A 22,076-nucleotide genomic window follows, 5' to 3' on the forward strand; every position below is an offset into this window, starting at 1 on the left:
GATACATCTATGCTAGAAGAAAGATTATTTAAAATATGGTTTATAAACTTATTTATTCTATTATTTTAAAGTTATTAGAGCAGACTACAAGAAAATGTAAGAAATATTATGTTTAAGATTAAATAAATTGTCTCCAAATAGTGACATTTCATTGATTGCATTCTTTTGAGAATAGGTAAAGTACTGGTTTACCTTTAATGCTTTGGTGATAAAAATGTGAAAATGTAACTAATTTGTGAGGCTAATTAGAGGATATTGCCCAGTAGATTTCAACTGATTTTGTATTGATGAGGTTAATTTCACGCTTGCACATTTTAAAATTGGATGCAAAATATATTCATGGGTCAAGAACCTACTGCCTACTGTCTACCTTTTATAAAGTTTAACTTAGAATAGTTATCTATTTCACAATTACATGAGTTTTTGGAGTAGGAAATGAATTAAAAGGGGAAAACATTTAACTCTAAAATATATAAGGGAGATAAATAAAAAGCAAAAACATAACACTTTAAGCAATTTTGTATTTTAAACTTTCTTTTGCTTTACTTAAGTTGTTTTCCTATTTCTTCCATTCCCCCTTCCTTCTTCCATTTCTTCCTCCCTGCCAACTTTTGTTGTTCTCATTTTTAATACAAAAAGTGTAACAAAATCACTGTATTTGCAGTGAAACTGGGTATGTTCACCCTAACGCATAGTAGACCAACAAATAATATTTGATGACATAGAGGCAGTAAACTATGCTGAGTCAGCGTACTAAAGTGGACAAAGCAATGGACTGAGATCTAATATTTTCTAACCAAACTGTCTAACTGTGAGAACTTGGTCAACTCATTGACTCTCTCATAACCTGCTATAAATATCTGAAAGTCTCTAGTACAAAGCAAAATTGCTTTTCATCTACTGACATTGATCAGGGGATTAATTTTCCTTTATCAAAGGAGAACAATCAAGATTCACCAAATAGCTTTAATTATTTCAAATGTTATGCTAACAAGACCCAGATAATTTTATCAAATGACACTGCTCACCAAACTCAATTACACATCTACTTTAAAAATATTTTACATGATTACCAAAGGGATTTATTAGCAAAGTTTCAATGGAATTAACCTTGTTATACGGTAACCAATTACACATGTGGAAAAATAGGCTAGCATAAAAATTATGTTGTTAGGTTCATATTTTTCTTATTCATGGCAGTAAAATAAAATTTGCAGATATTATATAGTTTGAAACAGTGATCTGTTACTATTACCTGAAGATATTAGCTGTAAATATTACATATTTAATACTCTACAAATTATGCAATATTTACACGTCTTCACCTCAGTTTTCATCTATTTTTATAGAAAATTGTACTAAAATGAATATTTATATACCTACAATGTACCTACAAAAATTTAAAAAATTGAATTAAAAGTATATATATAACAAGAATACTGTGCCAACCTACAAAAATTTAAAAAGTAAAAGACTATATATAGCAAGAATACTGTGCCAATTAACAAACAATATTATTTTCCATCATAGAAGGTGTTAAGTTATAAGAGATTGTGAAATATCAATATATTTGGATGGACAAATCTGACTACAGAAAATTAAGCTTTAGTTAAAATTTTTCAATCCAATAAATCTTCATTTGACCTTCTAGATCACATTTATAAAATGCATCATTTATTTCCCACTGAAGTTTAGGAGAGCCAAAATAATTAAATTACTGTTTAACTATTTTCCACATATAGAACTATATTTTAAGACAGATTAGGCCCAATCATGTGTTTCTTTTTCTTGATATATTCTACATTACATGGGAAAGTCACTGACTCTCATAGCCTCCTATAAACTCATGAAACTCTTTCATCCAAAGAATGATTACTTTTATATCTTCTGACACTGATTGGAAGTAAAAAACAAAACTTGATAATTTATAATTATTACAGCAATTAAACAATGAATATTTATTTGATGCCCAATTGTCCAAATTTCATATTACAGTTGCAATACATATATATAGAAACTGCTACATGAATAGTGATTTTCAAGGCCCATATGGAAATTAAAGAACATATGCTACATATATCCTGTACCAAATAAGTCTTAGTAAAGGATCAAAGTCAGAGAGAAAATAAGTTCACTTTTTTATGGTTAGTATCAATTTCAGAATAAATAATTTAACATTTCAGCTCCTTAGAACAGTGAAGTATATCTAAATCTCTAGAAAAATACAATCTAAGCAAATTTTATGTATAAATTACATAATATTTTATAACAAGTAAAATAATTGCCTTTATTAATAGGACATGCCTAAAGTTTGTTTAGTCAAAATTATTCTGCAGCTAAGTATTACAACAATAAAAATATAACTTGATGCATATTTTATTATTGAAATTTATTTTTTTTTAATTTTTGAGATGGAATCTCACTCTGTCGGCCAGGCTGGGGTGCAGTGTCGTGATCTCGGCTCATTGCAACCTCCGTCTCCTGGGTTCAAGCAATTTCCCTCCTCAGCCTCCCGAGTAGCAGGGATTACAAGGCACCCACCACCATGCCCGGCTATTTTTGCATTTTTAGTAGAGAGGGGGTTTTGCCATGTTGGCCACTTTGGTCCTGAACTCCTGACTTCAGGTGATCTGCCTGCCTTGGCCTCCCAAAGTGTTGGGATTACAAGCGTGAGCCACCGCACCAGGCCTATTATTGGAATTTATATGCAGGCTTTCCTACTCAGAGTTAAATTCTGAGTCACATTTGAGTTCATCATCTTCTTGGGTCTCATAGGTTTTTGCTGAATTGTTACCTCCTCTGTGTTGCTGGAGTGGCTGCTAAATTCACTTACCAGGCACTCACTCTCAATCTAGTATCCATGAACACATCTTGCCCTACCATTAAACAGTAAGCTCCTTGAATCCATTGTATCTTACCTAGCAATAGATCTCCTACACTAGTAAACACTGTTATCAGAAAATAATATATGATTAGTGAGAAGTCATTCTGATTAATCCCTTTTCTCAAGTCTTCTCTCATTAGTGCTTTTAGATATAGCTCAACTAGCGTCACTCCCAAATTGCTGACTCCCTTTCTCCAACTTGATTTCTAGAGGGATGGAGAGGGGTACAATTGTCATAATCAATATGAAAAACTAATCAGTTTATTTTTGTCTTCTCATGCCCCTTCCTATACTTCTGTCTCCTATCACTTTATTTTCCTGATGGTATCCCCTTGCCCTCAGCCATGCCACTGTGCTCAGATGCCCTAAAACAGAGACAGTTGAGACAAGGAGTCTCTCCTCATTGATTTTATCAATTTTACTCAGGGTTGTAATATTATCTCTGATTCACTATTATAATTCTGATCCTCCCCAATAAAACTGCCATTTCCTCACGTTGATTTCACATAGATGAGGAAAAAATACGCTTTTTTCAAAGTCATCAGATACTCTTAGGTAACCTCGATAAAATGGGAATAGGCAGCATCTTTATGTATTTTAAGGGGCGTATTTGGGACAAACAGAACTCCCTAGTACATCTTAAATTCATCCACCTGATTATTTTTAAGGCCGGTCCTTGTCATGAAAATAGCAAAGACATGATTTTCTGACTCCAGTCAATTACAGCAGAGACCATAGAAAATCAGCTGTTCTTTTGTTTTTTTTCCATTAGTTTTTGTCTCAATCCTCCAAATTTGGCCATTCAAGTCTAATATACATAACGATGGAGATAACTATTGATATTAGTTATTTTTAACCGTTTCATATCTATACACTGATTAATAGATTTTAAATATATGTTTTTACATATATTACATCATTTGATCCTCATTATAATCTTTAGATTAAAATAAAACAGGCATCATCTCCCTAATTTTGTAGCTAGAAATGAGGCTCTGAGAGGTAAAGGGGCATATTCAAAATCACCAAGTAGTAATGTGCTCAGCTAGTACTCAAAGCAGGTCTTGTGGCTTCAAGTTAAGTACTTTTTGCTGGTACCATACTGCTCCTCATTGAGGGCCAAAATTAACATTACAGAGAGTTGCACTTGGACAATCAAGTCCTCAGCCAATCTGAACTGAGGATCCCTTTACTCAAAGCTTTCTGGGCTTTGGAATTCCTTGTCATGAACAGTCCTTGCAGGAGATATGGGAGTATCCCACTTTGTATTCTTCACCAAATGGTAAATCTAATGTCAGTGAATTTTCAGGGTAAGTTATTTCTCTATTCAAGGGCCCTTTATAGTTACGTTCTAAAGGTTATACTGAAATTAGTCATTACAATGAGTCTATGATCTACTCGTGTTCAATCCCAGTCTACTTTATTATAATTTTTATCGCCATAGTTTTTTCTTCCAGGTTACTCTTCCATGAAACTCAGACATAGACTCAACCATAAAAAAGTCACATTCTGGCCGGGCGCGGTGGCTCAAACCTGTAATCCCAGCACTTTGGGAGGCCGAGACGGGCGGATCACGAGGTCAAGAAATCGAGACCATCCTGGCTAACACGGTGAAACCCCGTCTCTACTAAAAAATACAAAAAACTAGCCGGGCGAGGTGGCGGGAGCCTGTAATCCCAGCTACTTGGGGGGCTGAGGCAGGAGAATGGCCTGAACCTGGGAGGCGGAGCTTGCAGTGAGCTGAGATCACGCCACTGCACTCCAGCCTGGGCGACAGAGCGGGACTCCGTCTCAAAAAAAAAAAAAAAAAAAAGGTCATATTCTAACCTAATATTATCTGTATAACCCCTACTATAAAGTAGCTTGATTTTGAGATCAAAGGCTACCCCCTAAAACTTCCAGCACTTCCAGCACTTCCCTATTCGAAAAGCAAATACACACAAGACATTAAATGTTTTAAATGCCTTATCAACAAAAGATTACTGAATAGTCAAATTTTAGAACAAGCAGGGATTTATGAACTAATCTAATCTAGAAATTTAAAACCATGTTCTATGAGCATAACTTACACTTCCTGAATTCAGTCATAGGAAGGAGAAAGAGAAAATGGCAGATATTCCTCCCATCTAGTAACTATTATTTTCCAATTTATTAATTTTATTTTAAATATTATTTTAATATTAAATATTAAATTTAATATTTTATTTTAACTAATAATATTTTGGGCAGGATAGTTTTTCTTTTAAAAATTGTTAATCTATTTTAACTTCCTCATCTTACAAACAATGAAATGGATATGCAGAGAAATCATATGTTCTGGCTACTACTGAAAAAGTTAGGCCTAAAATGCAATCTTCTATATCCATTGTTTTCTCTGCTGAGATTACCTTCTAAATCTATTGTTCTCTCTGCTGAGATTATCTCACCATTATTTGAACATCCTCATGAAGATGAATTAGTGTTAAAGATATTTTATGATTATACTAAGTATTCATTTCTGTTTGTAAACATATATTTCTTAAGCAAGGATCTTTACACCCTTGTATCTTCTCACCACAATCTCTAGCACAATGGAAGCTCAATTCCATTAGCTGATGCAATGAATATTTAAGCAAAGTGTCAGATATGCTTTATTCCTGTGTTTTTCATTTCATCATGATAATAGAGCATAATTATCTCTTCAGAACCCTAAAATGGGGTCAGTATTACACTCAGTTGCCTTTAATTTAGACAAAAAAGAATACTTCAAAAAGTACACATGTGATTATTTTGTTAATTAATACATAATTGAAAATATTGGGCCGGGCACAGTGGTTCATGCTTGTAATCCCAGCACTTTGGGAGGCTGAGGTGGGTGGATCACTTGAGGTCAGGAGTTTGAGATCAGCCTGGCCAACATGGTGAAACCCCGTCTCTACTAAAACTACAAAAATTACCTGGGTGTCGTGGCGCCTGCCTGTAATCCCAGCTACTTGGGAGGCTGAGGCAGGAGAATCATTTGATCCCAGAAGGCGGAGGTTGCAGTGAGCTGAGGTTATGCCACTGCACTCCAGCCTGGGCAACAGAGAGAGTCTCCACCTCAAATAATAACAATAATAATAATAATAATAATAATAATAATAATAATAATGGATATTCATTTGAAATTTCTTATGCCTTGCGCTAGTAGGGAAAATGAAATAAGTATATTGAGTGGCTCACTTTATGCATGATTTCCAGAAGTATACTTACAAATTCATGCAGAATGTGAAATGAAAACTCACAAACTTGTCTTGGTCACAAACTTGTATTGGCTGGGTCTGTCACGTCTGTGGTGGAGAGCAAATGCTACCCATTTTTTAATATCTGTGAATCACAATCTTGTAACACAATTTATCCAAAGATAATACCTTGTTTTCTCTTAAATATTCTATAACTTAGTGATTTATTAAAATGTGCATGTGTGTGTCTACATCTTAGTAATGAAGTAGTATCATTTTTTAATGATTGAAATAAAGCTCAATTGATCATTTAGTTATTACATAAGCCACTGATATCTTCAGAAATAAAAAACAATTGTCTTTGTAACAGTAAATTCTTTCAAAACTATACTCTGATAAATTTTAAGAGCCTGTCACATTTTTTTGCAAGTGATAATGACTGACTCAAATATATATATTTGTGACAGTTAGCTACTTAGTTCTCTTGTGCTGTCTATCTCCATATGCAGAGAATATAGCCTTTTAAAAGTCAACTATATAAGGTCTCTGTGTATGGAGAGAGAGAGAGAGTGCAAGAGAACTAAGTAGTTAACTATTAAAAATAATTTGCAATGAATTAAGGTAAACTAACAACTTTTTAGTTTGGGAAGGCGAATTTTGAAGGGTAACTGTGTCTCATGCACATAAACTAAACTACTTAGAATTTATCATATCACATTTCATTTATTTTGAAAACTGCTTTAAATATGTACTATTATATAACATGATGATACACTGTAATGCTTTAGAAAGTGTAGCAGTTGTGAAACCATGCTATTACTGGTTGCTTATATCTATCAAAATATTTTTTGAACATGTTCTTCTATTTTTCCAGGAGTCAACACTTACCTGACATATTACATCATATTTTCTCATAAATACTCCAATGTTTTCTCATCTCAGATTATTTCTAACAATTATCTATACACCTAAATACATATATTGATTGTATAACTTTTTATATTTGAAAGCATATCACATATATTAAAAATATATCAAACTACAGTACATAAATTTCTAGGTAATTACTTGCATTTCAAATCTTCCCAAAGAGTTGAAATTCTTTAACACTATATTTATACATTTTGGCAAACTACTTACTAAATAAGACTTTGTCTTCATCAAATCATACAAATATAAAGTCTATCATGCAAAAGTTCCATATTCCCTGGTTCTTCTTAAACAGTATATAAATAGGCATATAAAATTACAAAAATTAGGATATATAAGCTTTGCAGTGATTTGTTTTCATGGCTTGATCATTTCATTATAGCCTTATGAATTTTGTCACAGTGTCTGCAACTAGCAAAGGCAAGTTAAATATACACACTTGCACAATCAGTAAAGAGGTACAAACACCCTAGATCATGCAGAAGATATACAAGGCCTCGTTTTGGATGTTTGATCCACATGACATGCAAGCAATATTGTATCAGTAGTGCTTTTGGAAAAATTTATCAGTAGGGCTTTCTTTTGATGGATGACTTGTGTGCTTTTGGTTTTATTTATTTATTGTTTTGGCCTTCAGCATGCTATTTGTTGCTTTTTTCTGTAGGTGACCCTGAAAGTACGTATGTAAACTGCAGTGTAGAATGCAGTTCTAGAATCTCTGTGGCAGAAAAACATGAAAGAGAGAGAGACAGACAGAGAGACAGAGAGAGAGAGAGAGAGACGGTTTTATCTCCCATTATAGTCAGTGGTAAAATTTCCTTAAATACATTTTGGCCTTCACTTTCCTTTTGAAAACCTTGCTATGGGGTCTACTCGCCCCTTTGAGAGTACTGCACAACCTTCGCAAGAGATCATTTAGCACTAGTTTCCACCTTGGAGTAGATCTTCCTACCTTTCCAGTCTTAATTCTGTGGGAAATGGCTGCAAATCGATGGTTGAGCTCTGAGATTTGGGGCTCTACTAATTTCCTGCAGTGGTCACCGCGGTTTGCCATCAAGTTTGCTGCTTGGTCACGTGTAGAGTCCACCTTTGGGCGTATGTCATTCAGTTCTGCCTTTAAACGCTATATTCCGTGAGCAAGAGATAGGACTTGAAGTTAGTAATTAATGAAAGTCAAGATAGAAATAGAGAGCGAAACAGAGCGAGTGAGCCAGAGGGAGTGAGAAAGAGAGAGAGAGAAAGTAAGAAAATGAGAGCAAGCACATGCAGAAAATAGAAAGGGAGATAAAACCACGATTGCCATAAAACAGGAGTAAAATGAAAATACATGTGATTTCAGAAAAATAGATCACTGTCCTTAAGTTTGATGCATGTCTATTTAAAATGTTTATTTAGTCTGAGGAAGGACAGGGATGTTTTCTTATGTTTTGCAACTATCATAATGTATTCTATTTAGTCTTATTTTATTATATCGTTACTGAATTTAATAGTTGTGGAATAAACTAAGTATGTGCTCAGGAGGGCAGGTAGCTGAAGAACACTTTTCTATTCCTTCCTGGTACTTTCAAGTTCCTCTTTGTTTATTACATTGAGTGTCATAAGAAAAAAAGTGATTTTCTAACACATACAAATTTTGTGTCACATACAGAGGTACTGAGGAATGTTCTTCCTGACCTGCCGGGTCACAGACATTGTAAGTTAAATAACTCAGACCCTATTATTCAAAAAGCTTTGAAGGAATTTCACCATAAGATGACATCTCTGACTATATATCAAGGGACAAAGAAGAGCACAATACAGATCCACATCAAAATAAGCTTCACACAATAGCATAAATGTGTTTTGGGGATAACCTGGAATGCATTTATAGTTTTTCATTAAAATATATTGTAATCTGTGGAAAATATGAAAATATCAGAGGCATAAAAATGAACTGCATAGAAAGAAACATATTTTTTGAGTTTTCTTTAAATAGTAAACAACTAATCAATAAATTTATCAAACATTTCAGCAAAACAAAATACAAAAATGTATTTAAAAGAGAGCTGTTAAAATTCAACTCTACCTATTTAACTGAGAAAGGAGGCATCATCAAATAGAAACAATGTAGTATCAATAAGGTATATATACATATTATACCTCTCATACCCTTATATCAGAATCATTTTTTAAACAAAAGATGATTAAGTTGCCCTTGAAAAAGAAGACAGGGCTTCCTAACAATCAGTTTTGATACTAAAACAAAGAACCCAAAGCCTTGTTTACATGTAGTTAAAAATGAAAACCTCAGTTTTACATAAGCCCAACATTAAGACTAATTACCAAGATTTGGATATGGCTCAGGCAAAAACAAACAAACAAACAAACAAACAAAAAAAACCCAGCTGATTGGATTTCAGGTGTTGATTCAGATGGGCTGAATGAATGATGGTGTCAGATTGTTCTTTGTGTTAGACACAAGAATGTAGTACCACCATTGACATAGGCAGAAATTTGCAATATGATTTCAAAATAAATCTTGGAATCTCTTTCTGAACAGAGTTCACATTGGGTATAATTAACTGAGTGATGGACATGAACAGATATCCAGATTACAGAACTCTTCAAAATCATTAATTTCCATTCAAAGGGGGAAGAAAGGAAAAACGGAAAGATAAAAGAAGGAAGAAAGGATTGTTTTACTCTTATTAAGACGTCCTTAGTATCTTTTAGGACAAACATGATTGAAGTAATTGTACAATTTGAACGTTACTTTTCATATTTTATTTGCTACCTTAAGCACGTCTTCTTTTTGCTGGGATTTCTTTTTCTCTGATTCATCCAAAAGTGTGTCAGCCTGAATGATCCACTTTGTGATGTGGTCCACATTCTGGTCAAAAGTTTCCATGTGTTTCTGGTATTCCTTAATTGTACAGAGATATACCATGGTATTATAGGTTAGACAATATTCTTAAAGAATTTTTCCTATGTTCTAAAATTTTTAAAAGACAACAATACAGTTTCATTCAGATTAGTTTTAAGTGGTATTTTTACATAGAATATTGCTGAAATATAAATAAAAATATATTAAAATATTTGTTATAGATATTGAATTAAGAGCCAGCATATACGTGGACTTGAGAAATTTTCAAACACAAAATTATTACTGGTCACTTGTATATCTTTTTCTCGTGACAGAGGAGGGTGTAAAAGCTTCTAGCCTTTTCTCTTACCAACAAAAGATTTAACCACTCTTCTGCTCTTGAGGTGACAGCTATCCAGTTACTATTCAGAAGACTGAGTTTATCTTCCACCAATGTCTCCTTCTTGCCCAAAACTGTTTTCAAGGCCTCTCCTACCTCTGTGATACTCTTCAGGTGCACCTTCTGTTTCTCAATCTCTTTTTGAGTAGCCTGTGAAAAGGATAGCATTGACCTTCAAGTAATATATTGCAGTCTTAAGATTTAATGCTTATGAAATGGCTTTCTCTACGGTTACTATGATTTTGCAAGGTTTTAAACCTGTAACTATGTATTAATGAATCATGAAAACCATACCATATATATTGCAGCTTCATTATTGGGTAACTATGAACATATATATGTACCTAAGCATAATTCATGTCTTATTTTTCATCATACATATTTAATAAACATATTGTTCAACTAAATATACTTATATTTACTTAATTTGTTCATGTAGTAGCTAAAGGCAGACATTTGAAAACCCATCCACAAATAAGAAACTGCCTTTAGAAAATTCTGCAGTATGATGCTACTGTATTTCTGCAGCAGGGATTTTTTAGGCTTTTAGTGCCATGGATCTCTTTGGCATCTGTTGAAGCTTAAAAACCCTTTTTCAAAATAATGCTTTTAAAAGTATAAAACAAAATGCACAGGATTTTAAATGCAAACAATTATACTGAAATACAATATGCAAAACATTTTTAAAATATTTGTGATGTAGTAATACATGTTTTATTTCCTAATATGTTAATTAACAAGATCTAGCATCAGGTCTTTAGGATAATTTCAATGTAGTGATGATGAACATAACTGGTATTTTTAAGTATATACAATGTCTGGAACATGTTATAAAAGTGTCTGTCATTTCTATTAGTGACAAAGTCATGGGTATTTCTATTGCCGGAGTTTGTTGCTCACATCTTTAATTGAAAAAAACGCTTACTTTTGGTTTTAGGTGAATAAAAATAAAGATGTAGTTTTCCTCCAACCCAAGTTCACAGACCTTAATTCTATCCACATGCCCTATACTAAAATCTCCTAAGAGAATACCACTATTTCCTAAGAGGTGATTTATACAACATGAAAACAAACACATTTAATATGAAAAAAATATATAGAGTATTGATGGAAAAAGTGATCTTAGTACAAATGTTTACTACCTGCTCTGCATAAAACCCATTTCCTGGTACATAGCATGGCTGACAGACAACGTGACCACTCTGCATTCCACTGTGTCTGTGCCTGATTCCTTCCCCGCCTGTCTAGTTAGTCAGCTGTTGGACATTCACAGAGAGCTGAGCCAGAGCCCAACAGACCCTTTCTCCTTTCTCAATAAGGTTAACAGAAGAGACTGTGATTGGCACTCAAGTTGAAAAGCTATTTGCGAGTGGAGCTGATGTCTTGATCACAGAAAGCCAAAGCTAAACAAAATCATTGAGAAACAGCAATAACAGGAAAGTGGAGGAAGCCCAGCTACAAATAATCAGTTAATAAACACACAAGGAGCAACTCTGTAAGGCGAGCCCATATCTAATTTCTTAAAAAAAATTACAGTATGAGATTAAGAAACTAGGTATAGGCTAGTCTCACAGAGTCGCTCTCAACATGTCTTTTCTGTCTTTATAATATAACAAAGTAGTCCCGTGGCTGTCTTTCTGCCACACCATCAGGTCCTGGTGCACTCAAAATCACTTCTCATGCTTTTTGTTTTGGTTTTGCCTTTGGCATCAGATAAACAGGGGAAATAAATGAGGAAACAATACAAAAATGTTTATGCAAGACAGAATCACTGTTTTTCAATTCTAAGATACTGTTTTATGTTGCATTTTTTTTTCAATATAAACATGCCTGAAATTAAGGTACTTAATGCCAAATGAACATGACAGCTATCATGCACGGGGTTCTTCATATGTAGGTGCTATTTGGTGCACATGGGTGAACTTAGCCATTCATATAAGCAATTTCTTCATTTATCAATCATAAGTGTTGCCTGAGCTCCTATTATATGCCAGTTACTACTGTTGCACAATCATACGTAATTCTCCTCAACATATTTTGGTAGATTATTAGAAGTATCTCATTTGGGTAGACACAGCCTCTTTAGAGCTTGACTTTAGAGTAGACACAGACTACATTTTATCCCTTTTAATACTTTGTCTTCACCCATTTTGTAGTATACAACCTCTATAACCATAGATGTTAGCCATTGTTACTAGGCACTGTGGGATAAAATGGTAAAGAAGTCCCCGTCCTTCAGAAACTTATATTCAAGTATGAGTTTGTCAAAGAGATGGACATGTATGTAAATGAGAATTATCTACTTACTATATTCCAGTCTAGTGGCATGTCACTGCAGTTAATTTATTCATGAAGGTAACACTTCACAAAGTTGAAGCTTAATTTATATTTGGATTATTATCTCTTAATATGTCTTCATAAAGATGACACTATATTTTAGCATCAATGTAAAAAGTTATTGTGTACGTAGATTTTTGTTTCTTCCATGACAAGCAATGCAATTAAAGGCAATGGAATTTTCCAAAACTCAGAAGAGATCAGAAAAGTTTTGAACTTAGGGGATAATGTTGCAGGTAGTTCCTGGCTCACAAAAACTATTATGCATCAACATCTGGCCAAATTATTCCAGTTAATTTAAATAATGTCCAGTGATGTTCACTTGATAGGAGCAAAATAGGAAAAGTGGACTAATTAATAGTGTCTTCCACAAAATTATAAATTAAGACTAAAAGATGTTCAAGTTATCACCATGATGAACTTGTATTTGAAAAAAGCAGTGATATGATGGTGGTTTATAAATGCTAATGGTCAAAAGTGATTCATAGGAAAATTTACACTCTGTAAAAAAAAAAAAAAAAAGAGAGAGAGACCTAGAGTTAAACCTTTATGTATGCTATTCAACAATAAACCAGTATTCAATCATTTGTATGAGTGCTGTTTTGGGTTAGGAAAAAATACTGTGTTAATTTAGTAGGTTTGAAATTTTTCCCCTTAAATGTGTTTTTAATCCAAGGTACGACTTAAGAAATAAGACTTAGCCTTTAAATACTATGCTGAACTTGCTTTCTGAAGATCTCAAATAGTAATTGACCAATGTATATCAGGTGCCTAATATCTAGTCTGTACTGTGCTATTCACTGCCAAAGATGAGGAAGGAGGTAATCTTTGCAAACCTCACTCTAATCATGCCTACACTGTAGCTGCAGAGGAAAACTTAAATGTAATAAAACAATTTGATATCATACTAGAAAAAAATCACATTTTTTGGAAACAGATGAGCCATGGCTGGAACAAGCATGAATGACTACAAGGGAGAGGTGACACTTGAAGGTGAAGTGTGCCATAAAGCATGGAATGGTTTGGATTGACTAAAGACAAAGTATGAAGCAATGAGAAGGTATGAAAGTTGGAATAAAAAACTGCCATAGAGCAACAGGGAATCCTTATTGTAAACTAAAAAAGAATACATTTGATGAGGTTGCTGAGGAACCATTTTCTCTGGCTCTACTAGTTTCCCATAACAGAAGAATGTCTGCATCTTCAGATGTATAGAGAACCAACCTAGAGCTACTGCCTTGGCCATTCCCTTTATACCTGTACTCATTCCTCTCAAAGGGAGCTACTTATTTATAGGGTTGGCGAGATGGGAAAAAAAACAGCTGAACATATATGGCATTTCCTCCTTTTCAAAAGCATCCAATTCTCAGCATACATGCCTTCTTCTGCCTTGTGAGGTGAGAGGTAGAGAGGGTTCTGGAAGATCTACTCTTCTGAAGCAGCAAGTTCAAATTCAATGACTAAATTCACTAAATCGTAACTCAGACACTTTAGGTTTTTCAATCATGTAGTAATGTGATAGCTGCTAGGATCGATTTTAAGGCTGAAGAAAAAGCAAGATTGTGTATACTCAGTTTTAATTTGACCTATGACATGATTGTAAGTCCACCTTCAGGAGACTCAAGAGAAGTTGAAAGCAAACTATATACTTGGCACTAAGGGTTTTTATGATAAAGGGGAAAATGTCTGACATAAGTAAAGTCCAATTAAACTATAAATTGCCACAATGTCTAACATATTATTTATTTTCCATATGTTACTTTGTAACATTTGATAACTCCAGTATAAATAGTCCAAATACTAAGCACTAACTTCCATGATTTCAAACAAATTTGCTGTCTACTTCTTAGCCATAATAATTTGTAAATGCTACTCTAATTTCCCTATTATAAAAGAATGAGTATAATGAGTTAATTTATTCCAGTGAAGTCATACCCCATGTTGATGGGAAGGATGAAGAATGCATTCTGATTCATTCCCCATATCCACAAGTTTAATTGCTTGTAGAAATTTAAAATGGCATGTTAGGTTCAGGGTTCAGCTATCAACTCACTTCACTGATACAGTAGCAAGATGAAAAAACCATCTCCATTGGTCTCTGCTGATTATACCATCAGCATTTTTCATCATTTTTATTTAATGGTAGAACAGTAAAAATTATTGGAACAATTATCTGGTCCCATAGGAACACCTTTACAAATATTTTCCTTCAGGGTAAACAAATGTAGCTCATTTAACCTCCATTCTCTCCTCCACCCATTTCACATTTTAACAAGTTTTCCAATACCTTCCACAAATTTTCTTGGAATTTCTCAGGGACTTATATTCTTAAGATAACTTCTCTGATCTCCTGTTATTTTCACCATTTATTTATTTATTTATTTTATTTCATTTTATTTACTTATTTTGAGACGGAGTCTCGCACTGTCGCCCAGGCTGGAGTGCAGTGGCACAATCTCGGCTCACTGTAAGCTCCGCCTCCCAGGTTCACTCCATTCTCCTGCCTTAGGCTCCCAAGTAGCTGGGACTACAGGCACCCGCCACCACGCCTGGCTAATTTTTTTTGTATTTTTAGTAGAGATGGGGTTTCACCGTGTTAACCAGTATGGTCTCGATCTCCTGACCCCGTGATCCGCCCGTCTTGGCCTTCCAAAGTGCTGGGATTACAGGCGTGAGCCACTGTGCCCAGCCTACTCCCTCTTTTTAACCAAATTTTATTATCTTAAGAGTGTCCTGTTCTCTAGAACCTATCTTCAATCAGCACCACATTTATTTAACTATGTACCTTAACATCATTTCCTTGTAGATTCCTCCCTTTACTAGGACTCAATTAAATTTGGGCTTATTTTAGCTATTCCTTTCTCTTACGCATGTTCCCTGTAATATGAATAAAAGACTGACTAAAACATCCATCAAAGGCATCTTGAGAGGTCCCCTTACCCAAGTGAGTTCTACACTTAGTATTTGCAAATATTATACCATTTCTGATCACAGGGAACCGGAGAGAGTTCTTTTACCTTTTAGCTACGTAACATATTCATGGAAAGAAAAGGAATATATTGCCATATTACTGCAGTTCTAAGATGTGCATTTGTCACATTTTAAGGATTCGGAAATTGAGATGTAACATACAATTTAGGTTTACCTTGAAAGTGGTAGTGGTTTTTTTTGTTTTGTTTTGTTTTTTTGTTTTTGGGGTTTTTTTTTTTTTTTTTTTTTTAAATTCTCAGCAGCTGTAATCATATCAATGGTGCATCACACAATCTACCATGTCTTAAACATGAGGAAATGAGATGCTAATTGCTTTTTCAGCCCCCAACATGACTCTATCAAGGCCAGAGGTTTAGGACATATTTTACTGTTAGGCTAATATGACAGAATAATACAATGATAAATTCAAAAAGAACATAAAACATTAAATAGTGGATTCTATAGCAATATGTATTGACTTTTTAATAATAATGTATTATTAAAGAAGAATTTCATGAAAGCAGAATGAACAGAACAGAAATAACAGCTCTAACTATAATGACAGTGAATAGTGACTCCAATGGCATTTAACAGATGTTCTATTTTCTAAGTAACAGCTGCCTGATGCATTCATTGCACTAAGTTAATGATCTGCTAGTGTTATTTCACTTCACAGATAAATTACTGTGCTTGCTTTTAAAAAAGAAGATATGTAATTTTTCATGGGAATGAGAGTATAACAAACTTTAGGGTAAGTAATAGTTCTTATATTTTTATAGCTAAGAGGAGTGACGAGTTGAGGCAGTTATCCAGATAATCTAGGACCAGAAACCAGATATCTTTAAACTCTGAAAGCTGACTGTTTAAAAAATATATATACAAGACATGGTTGACTGAGCTGAATTCAGTTCTCATCAGACAACTTGAAATTCGTGGATCTTGTATCACATTATCTAGTGATTCTCAACTTTGCTGAATGAGAGAGCTGGTTACAGTTAGACCAATTAAATCAGAATCTCTGGAAGTGGGCCCTAAACATTGGTATACTTTTCAAGTTTCTCGGGTGATTTTGATGTGCAACCAACGTTGAAAACCACAGGCAAACAGGAAGATGCATTATAAGTTTTTATTGAGTGACAGTCATTAAATTCTAAAAGTAAACTGAAAGCGAAAGGATAATTGAGGAACTAGTAATTGTTCTTCCTGATGTTAAATATTATCAAACTTTGTTTCCAAAATAAATGTGAAAAACACAGTAACTTGTTAAACAAGTGGCTATTTAGACATAGGTTATTCTTCATTTAACACCTTGAGTTAAATTTATTAATACCATTTTTGTGTGCGTGCGTGTGTGTGTGTCTATGTGTGTGTTCCTCTCAGGCAACTCTTGGCATACTAAGACTACTGTTAATAAAACAGGCGGTAGGATGAACATACTATAGGACCAAATTTTTTTTCCAGAAAATCTTATTCTACCAGTTGAAATTTTAGATGGCACCATGGATATTTAGAGGTTTAATGGAACTAAATTATTTAACTGAGTTGGAATTTTTGATGATTAAAACAATATTAGAAATAAAATGTTAGTGATTAAATCAGAAAATCATATAGATTAGACTTTGTCAAAGCTTGTATTTCCCAAACGTGATGATCATCAGGGAAGTAAACCCCCAATTAATCACATACATATTTACTTTCCTGTGGTTATATTTTCATGCTCAATTCATATGCTAAACGATATTGGCCAGTAATGAGATATTCAGATTGATTTACTTACACTCAACTAATCAGAGTGATTTTAAGATATTAACAAACAATATATGAAATCTAAAAAACACACCAGTGGGGACAGACTACAGACTGTAATCAGTGATAGATACACAGGTTTTCATTTTATTATTTTAATGAGGACTTACATTGTCTGCTCTTGAAATTTAGCCATGGTTTGTTTCATTCTTACTGTAAATGAGTAGCTTTTTTGTTGCTTTAAGCTTAGATTACTTTAAAATTACTAGAAAATAAGATTTCTTATGATAATCTGGTATAGTGGAAAAAATTGTTGAAATCAGACATAGTATTGGATTCCAGTTACAGTTTTGCTATGTACCAGGACTTGTATTTTTCCATCTATAAAACTGAAACATTTGATCACGTGATTATTTTTGTTCTAAAACTTGTAAAATTTTAGATTCACATCAGCATTTTTTCTCTTAAGAACTGATTTGTCATTATAATTTTCAACCGTTAATTTGCAGGTTATGTTTAAATAGGTATTTCATAAGTAAGTCCTATGTGTCAGGCAATATCTTATGTATATGGGAAATACCAGTGAGCAAAATAGACGTTTTTCCCTGTCCTTTTGCTGAATGAAATATTATTGCCTACATAACAGTCCAAGAGAGTAGGGGGTATCACGACAGCTCAAGGAACTTGGGCAGTTCCGATATTCAAACTCTTCAGGTGGTAGTAATCTCCTGTAGATTGCCTTGCCATTTCCTTCCATCATCTCTATTCTACAGCTATCAGTGTTTCTCACCTCAGCCTAGAAAATTCCATTAACAGAAAAGGAAAAGTATCTAAACATTTATGGGGTGATAAATGTCACTGTGATGGCTGCCTCGTGGCACTGTTGTTGTCTGGACCATGCAGCTAGGTAGGAGTGATTCATATTTTTAAAATCTTAACATTAATTTTTACCCTCTTTAATACTACTCTGATTGAAGAAGATTGAATTTAAAAATACAGTGAAAGGGCTATGTGGCTGTGGGAAGTTCCAATTAGCATTAATAGTTTAAATTTTCAGTTTTCATCATCAATCTTTTATCTCATTTGTTAATATTCTCAAATGGTTTTCCTCCTGTCATTTTAATTTTTAAAAAATTCTTTACCTTTTAAACAATTTGGCATACTTTTAAAATTTATTCTTTTTTTTATATATAACTATAATTTGGAAGCGTGGTCATAGAGTAAGGGCAGACAGGACAGTTTTCTTACTTGCAGCTGTCCTTTCAGTTAATCAACCCTGACCACATCCTAGCTACTTCTGGAAGTTCTCCCATTCTTTCTCTGTGGGCTCATTAAGAATTAGAATACCTAAGATATTCTTGAATTCATAAATCCCTTCAAGTAGATGGTATCTTTAAACATCTTAAATTGTGTCATGCACCACCCACTATATTTTAGAAGGGCTATGCATTCTAGTATCTATGGTTTGGAATGTGTGACTATTGAATTTTGAGCAGGAAGAAAACTTACATGAATCATTCTATTTAGCAAAGACCAATTCTACAATGCCCCTGGCCTATCAAAAGGATCCTAGAAATGCCAAACCTCTGATGCTCATTCAAGAAGACATGGCAAAATTCTAGGGTCAAACAGGTCACTGCTTCTATATTAGCTTTCCTCTAGTTCAGGAGTTTGAATATGTTCTGTAAATGTCCACACAGTAGTTGTTCTAGGCTTTATGAGCCATGTAGTCTCTGTCACAATTATTCAACTCTGCTGTTGTAGCACAAAAGCAGCCAGAAAAAATAACCAAATATAAATTGATACACCTCAATGAAGTCTTATGTATAGGCACTGACATTTGCCTTTTTAATAATTTTTATGTGTCTTGAAGTAGGTAGTTCTTCTTTTAATTTTCTCCAACCATTTACATAAAAACAATTTTCAGCCCATGGGCTGTAGAAAAGAAGGTGGCTGAATGGATTAGGCCTACCAATTATAGTTCGCCCATCTCTGCTCTCATTTATCTGACTCTAATTAATTTACCTTCCACTTGGTGAGTTTCTTAGGCGTTGTTCTCTATTAGGAAGCTCAAGAAGTTGGCTAGAATTGATATGGCTCCTACTAGCTCAGCTCTTTTCATGGTTTCCACGGTAACATTAATCCTCATATTAAGGATCCTGGACCCACATGACTTTGAAATCCTTAGGAGAGTGAATGACTATTAGAAATCTAATCATGGTCACCCTATGAAAGCAATCAACATCTGTTATTTTCTGACTTTTTAACAAAAGCCATTCTGACTGGTGTGAGATACTATCTTATTTAGGGTTTAATTGGCATCTCTCTGATGATTAGTGATGTTGAAGATTTTTTCATATGCTTATTGGCCGCTTGTATATCTTCTTTTGAGGAGTGTCTATTCACATTCTTTGTCCTGTTTTTAATGTGTTTTTTTTTAATTTTTTAATTTCTTGTTGACAAGTTTAAGTTCCTTATAGATTCTGGATATTATTCTTCTGTCAGATGCATAGTTTGCAAATATTTTCTCCCATTCTGGAAGTTATCCTGCTTACTGTGTTGATTGTTTCTTTTTCTGTACAGAACCTTTAATTTAATCAAGTCCCATTTGTCAATTTTTGTTTTTGTTGCATTTGTCATTGAGGTCTTGGTCATAAATTCTTTGCCTAAGCCAGTGTCCAGAAGAACTTTTCCTAGGTTTTCTTCTAGGATTTTTAGTAGTTTGAGGACTTACATTTAAGACTTTAATCCTCCTTGAGTTAATTTTTATTTACGGTGAAAGGTAGGGGTCCAAGTTCATTCCTCTATATATTGCTAGTCAGCTATCTCAGCAACATTTAATGAATAAGGTGTTCTTTCTCTGTTGCTTATTTTTGCCAACTTCGTCAAAAATCAGTTGGTTGTAGGTGTGCAGCTTTATTTCTGAGTTCTCTATTCGTTCCATTGATCTATGTGTCTTTATCTGTAACAGTATTATGCTGGTTGGGTTACTACAGTTTTGTAGTATATTTTGAAGTGAGGCAATGTAATGCCTTCAACTTTGTTCTTTTGGCTTAGGATTGCTTTGGCTATTCGGGCTCCTTTTTGGTTTCATATGAATTTTAGAATTGTTACACAATAGACCCATGTAACAAACCTGCACATGTAACCCCTGAATCTAAAGTAATTTAAAAAAGAAAGTAATCGAGAAACAGAGAAAGGGATATGGAGCTTTTTGCACACTTGTCTTGTTTACAAAAAGGGAAATAAGATCATTTTCAGACGACCTTCAGTTCTGATGTTACCTCACCCAGTGACTTACAGATCTGTCCTCTCTAACAACGATTCTCTCTGAATAGAAGTGATCTTAAGGATAGCAGAACATCACTGCTGCCACACAAACCGACCATTCACAGGCTAACTTTTGGTTCCACTTTGATGAAAATTCTCAGTTCTCAGTTTGCGCTATTCATTCCCTTGACTCTATTTTCACATGGGAATCATTGATAAGAATCTGTCAATCATGCTTCAACGTAGACAATAAAGTAAAAAAAAAACAAAAAAAAAACATAGAAACATCCTGTTTAAAAACTGGGAAGACAGTGTTCCTTATTCATCTTGCTGAAATTAATCTGCTAGGTTCCTGTCCTGTTGCTCAATCAGGAGAATCTTTGGTCAATGCTTAGCCAAACCAGATGAACAGTGGGTATGCTCTTTTGAAACCAGTAATTCTCATCAAGTAGGTGTTCTTTAATTACTAAGATTTTTCTGACAGAACCTGGCTAGTGGGGTTTCCAAAAGGAAAAATCCCAAGCATTTGGTTTTGTATGTTTTCTTATGTTCTTATATGTTATTTTAGACACATAGTATACCAGATGTAATCATTACTTCTGTATGCATAACACATCTTAAGGAATGAAATATTACAAATATCATTTAAGCGTCCTGTTCACATCCCACTCAATTCTTTTGTCTTTCCTCATAGAGATAGCTCTTGTTTTGTATTCAGTTTATATTACTTCCCACACATGTTTCTGCTTTTACTATATATTATATATAACTTAATAATGTATATTTCTACATATTTTATCCTTTTTGTAAATGGTATCACCCTGCAACATTTAAGGTGTTTCCAATTTTACTATATTTCTCAAGAAGCTTGACTTTTATAACACCTCTTTCATCATTTTAGGCAACCTTCCCCTTCCTTTTTAAAGGGGACAGCATTAGAAAATAAATGGTGAATTGCCCCCCTAAGCCTATGCCCAGTTTATAAAGAACATAACTGATATTTTGGCCAGTATAAGAAACTCTCCTGGCCGGGTGCGGTGACTCACATCTGTAATCCCAGCACTTTGGGAGGCTGAGGCAGGTGGATGACCTGAGGTCAGGAGTTTGAGACCAGCCTGACCAAAATGGTGAAACCCCGCCTCTTCTGAAAATACAAAAAATTAGCAGGACATGGTGGCAGGTGTCTGTAATCCGAGCTACCCAGGAGGCTGGGGCAGGAGAATCGCTTGAACCTGGGAGGTGGAGGTTGCAGTGAACCGAGATCGGGCCATTGCACTCCAGTCTGGGCAACAAGAGCAAGACTCCATCTCAAAATAAATAAATAAGAATAAACTCTTCCTTTCAGTATCTATTTGGTTTCCCTACAAGTTGGAATAATTCATCTCAATGCTAGTAATACTGCTCTGAAGGTGCATGCGGCTGACTTATTAATTCTATGTATTTTATGGTAGGCCTAAATGATAGCTCTGATGGGACCTTATTTAGAATTTCCGTGGT

At 34.2% G+C, this 22,076-nt stretch overlaps 1 protein-coding gene across 1 annotated transcript in view; it reads right to left on the bottom strand.

Annotated features, from left to right (window-relative positions):
- Nucleotides 1-22,076, bottom strand: part of DMD (dystrophin) — a 2,044,437-nt gene that overhangs the window by 1,161,517 nt on the left and 860,844 nt on the right. The window contains exons 34-36 of the mRNA XM_025371836.1: nucleotides 10,227-10,406; nucleotides 9,788-9,916; nucleotides 7,967-8,137 (exon numbers count right to left, since the gene is read on the bottom strand). Coding sequence (XP_025227621.1) covers nucleotides 7,967-8,137; nucleotides 9,788-9,916; nucleotides 10,227-10,406 — 480 coding nt within the window. The remainder of the gene's footprint in view (nucleotides 1-7,966; nucleotides 8,138-9,787; nucleotides 9,917-10,226; nucleotides 10,407-22,076) is intronic.

This window comes from Theropithecus gelada, chromosome X (assembly GCF_003255815.1).
Source record: "Theropithecus gelada isolate Dixy chromosome X, Tgel_1.0, whole genome shotgun sequence".
NCBI lineage: Eukaryota > Metazoa > Chordata > Mammalia > Primates > Cercopithecidae > Theropithecus > Theropithecus gelada.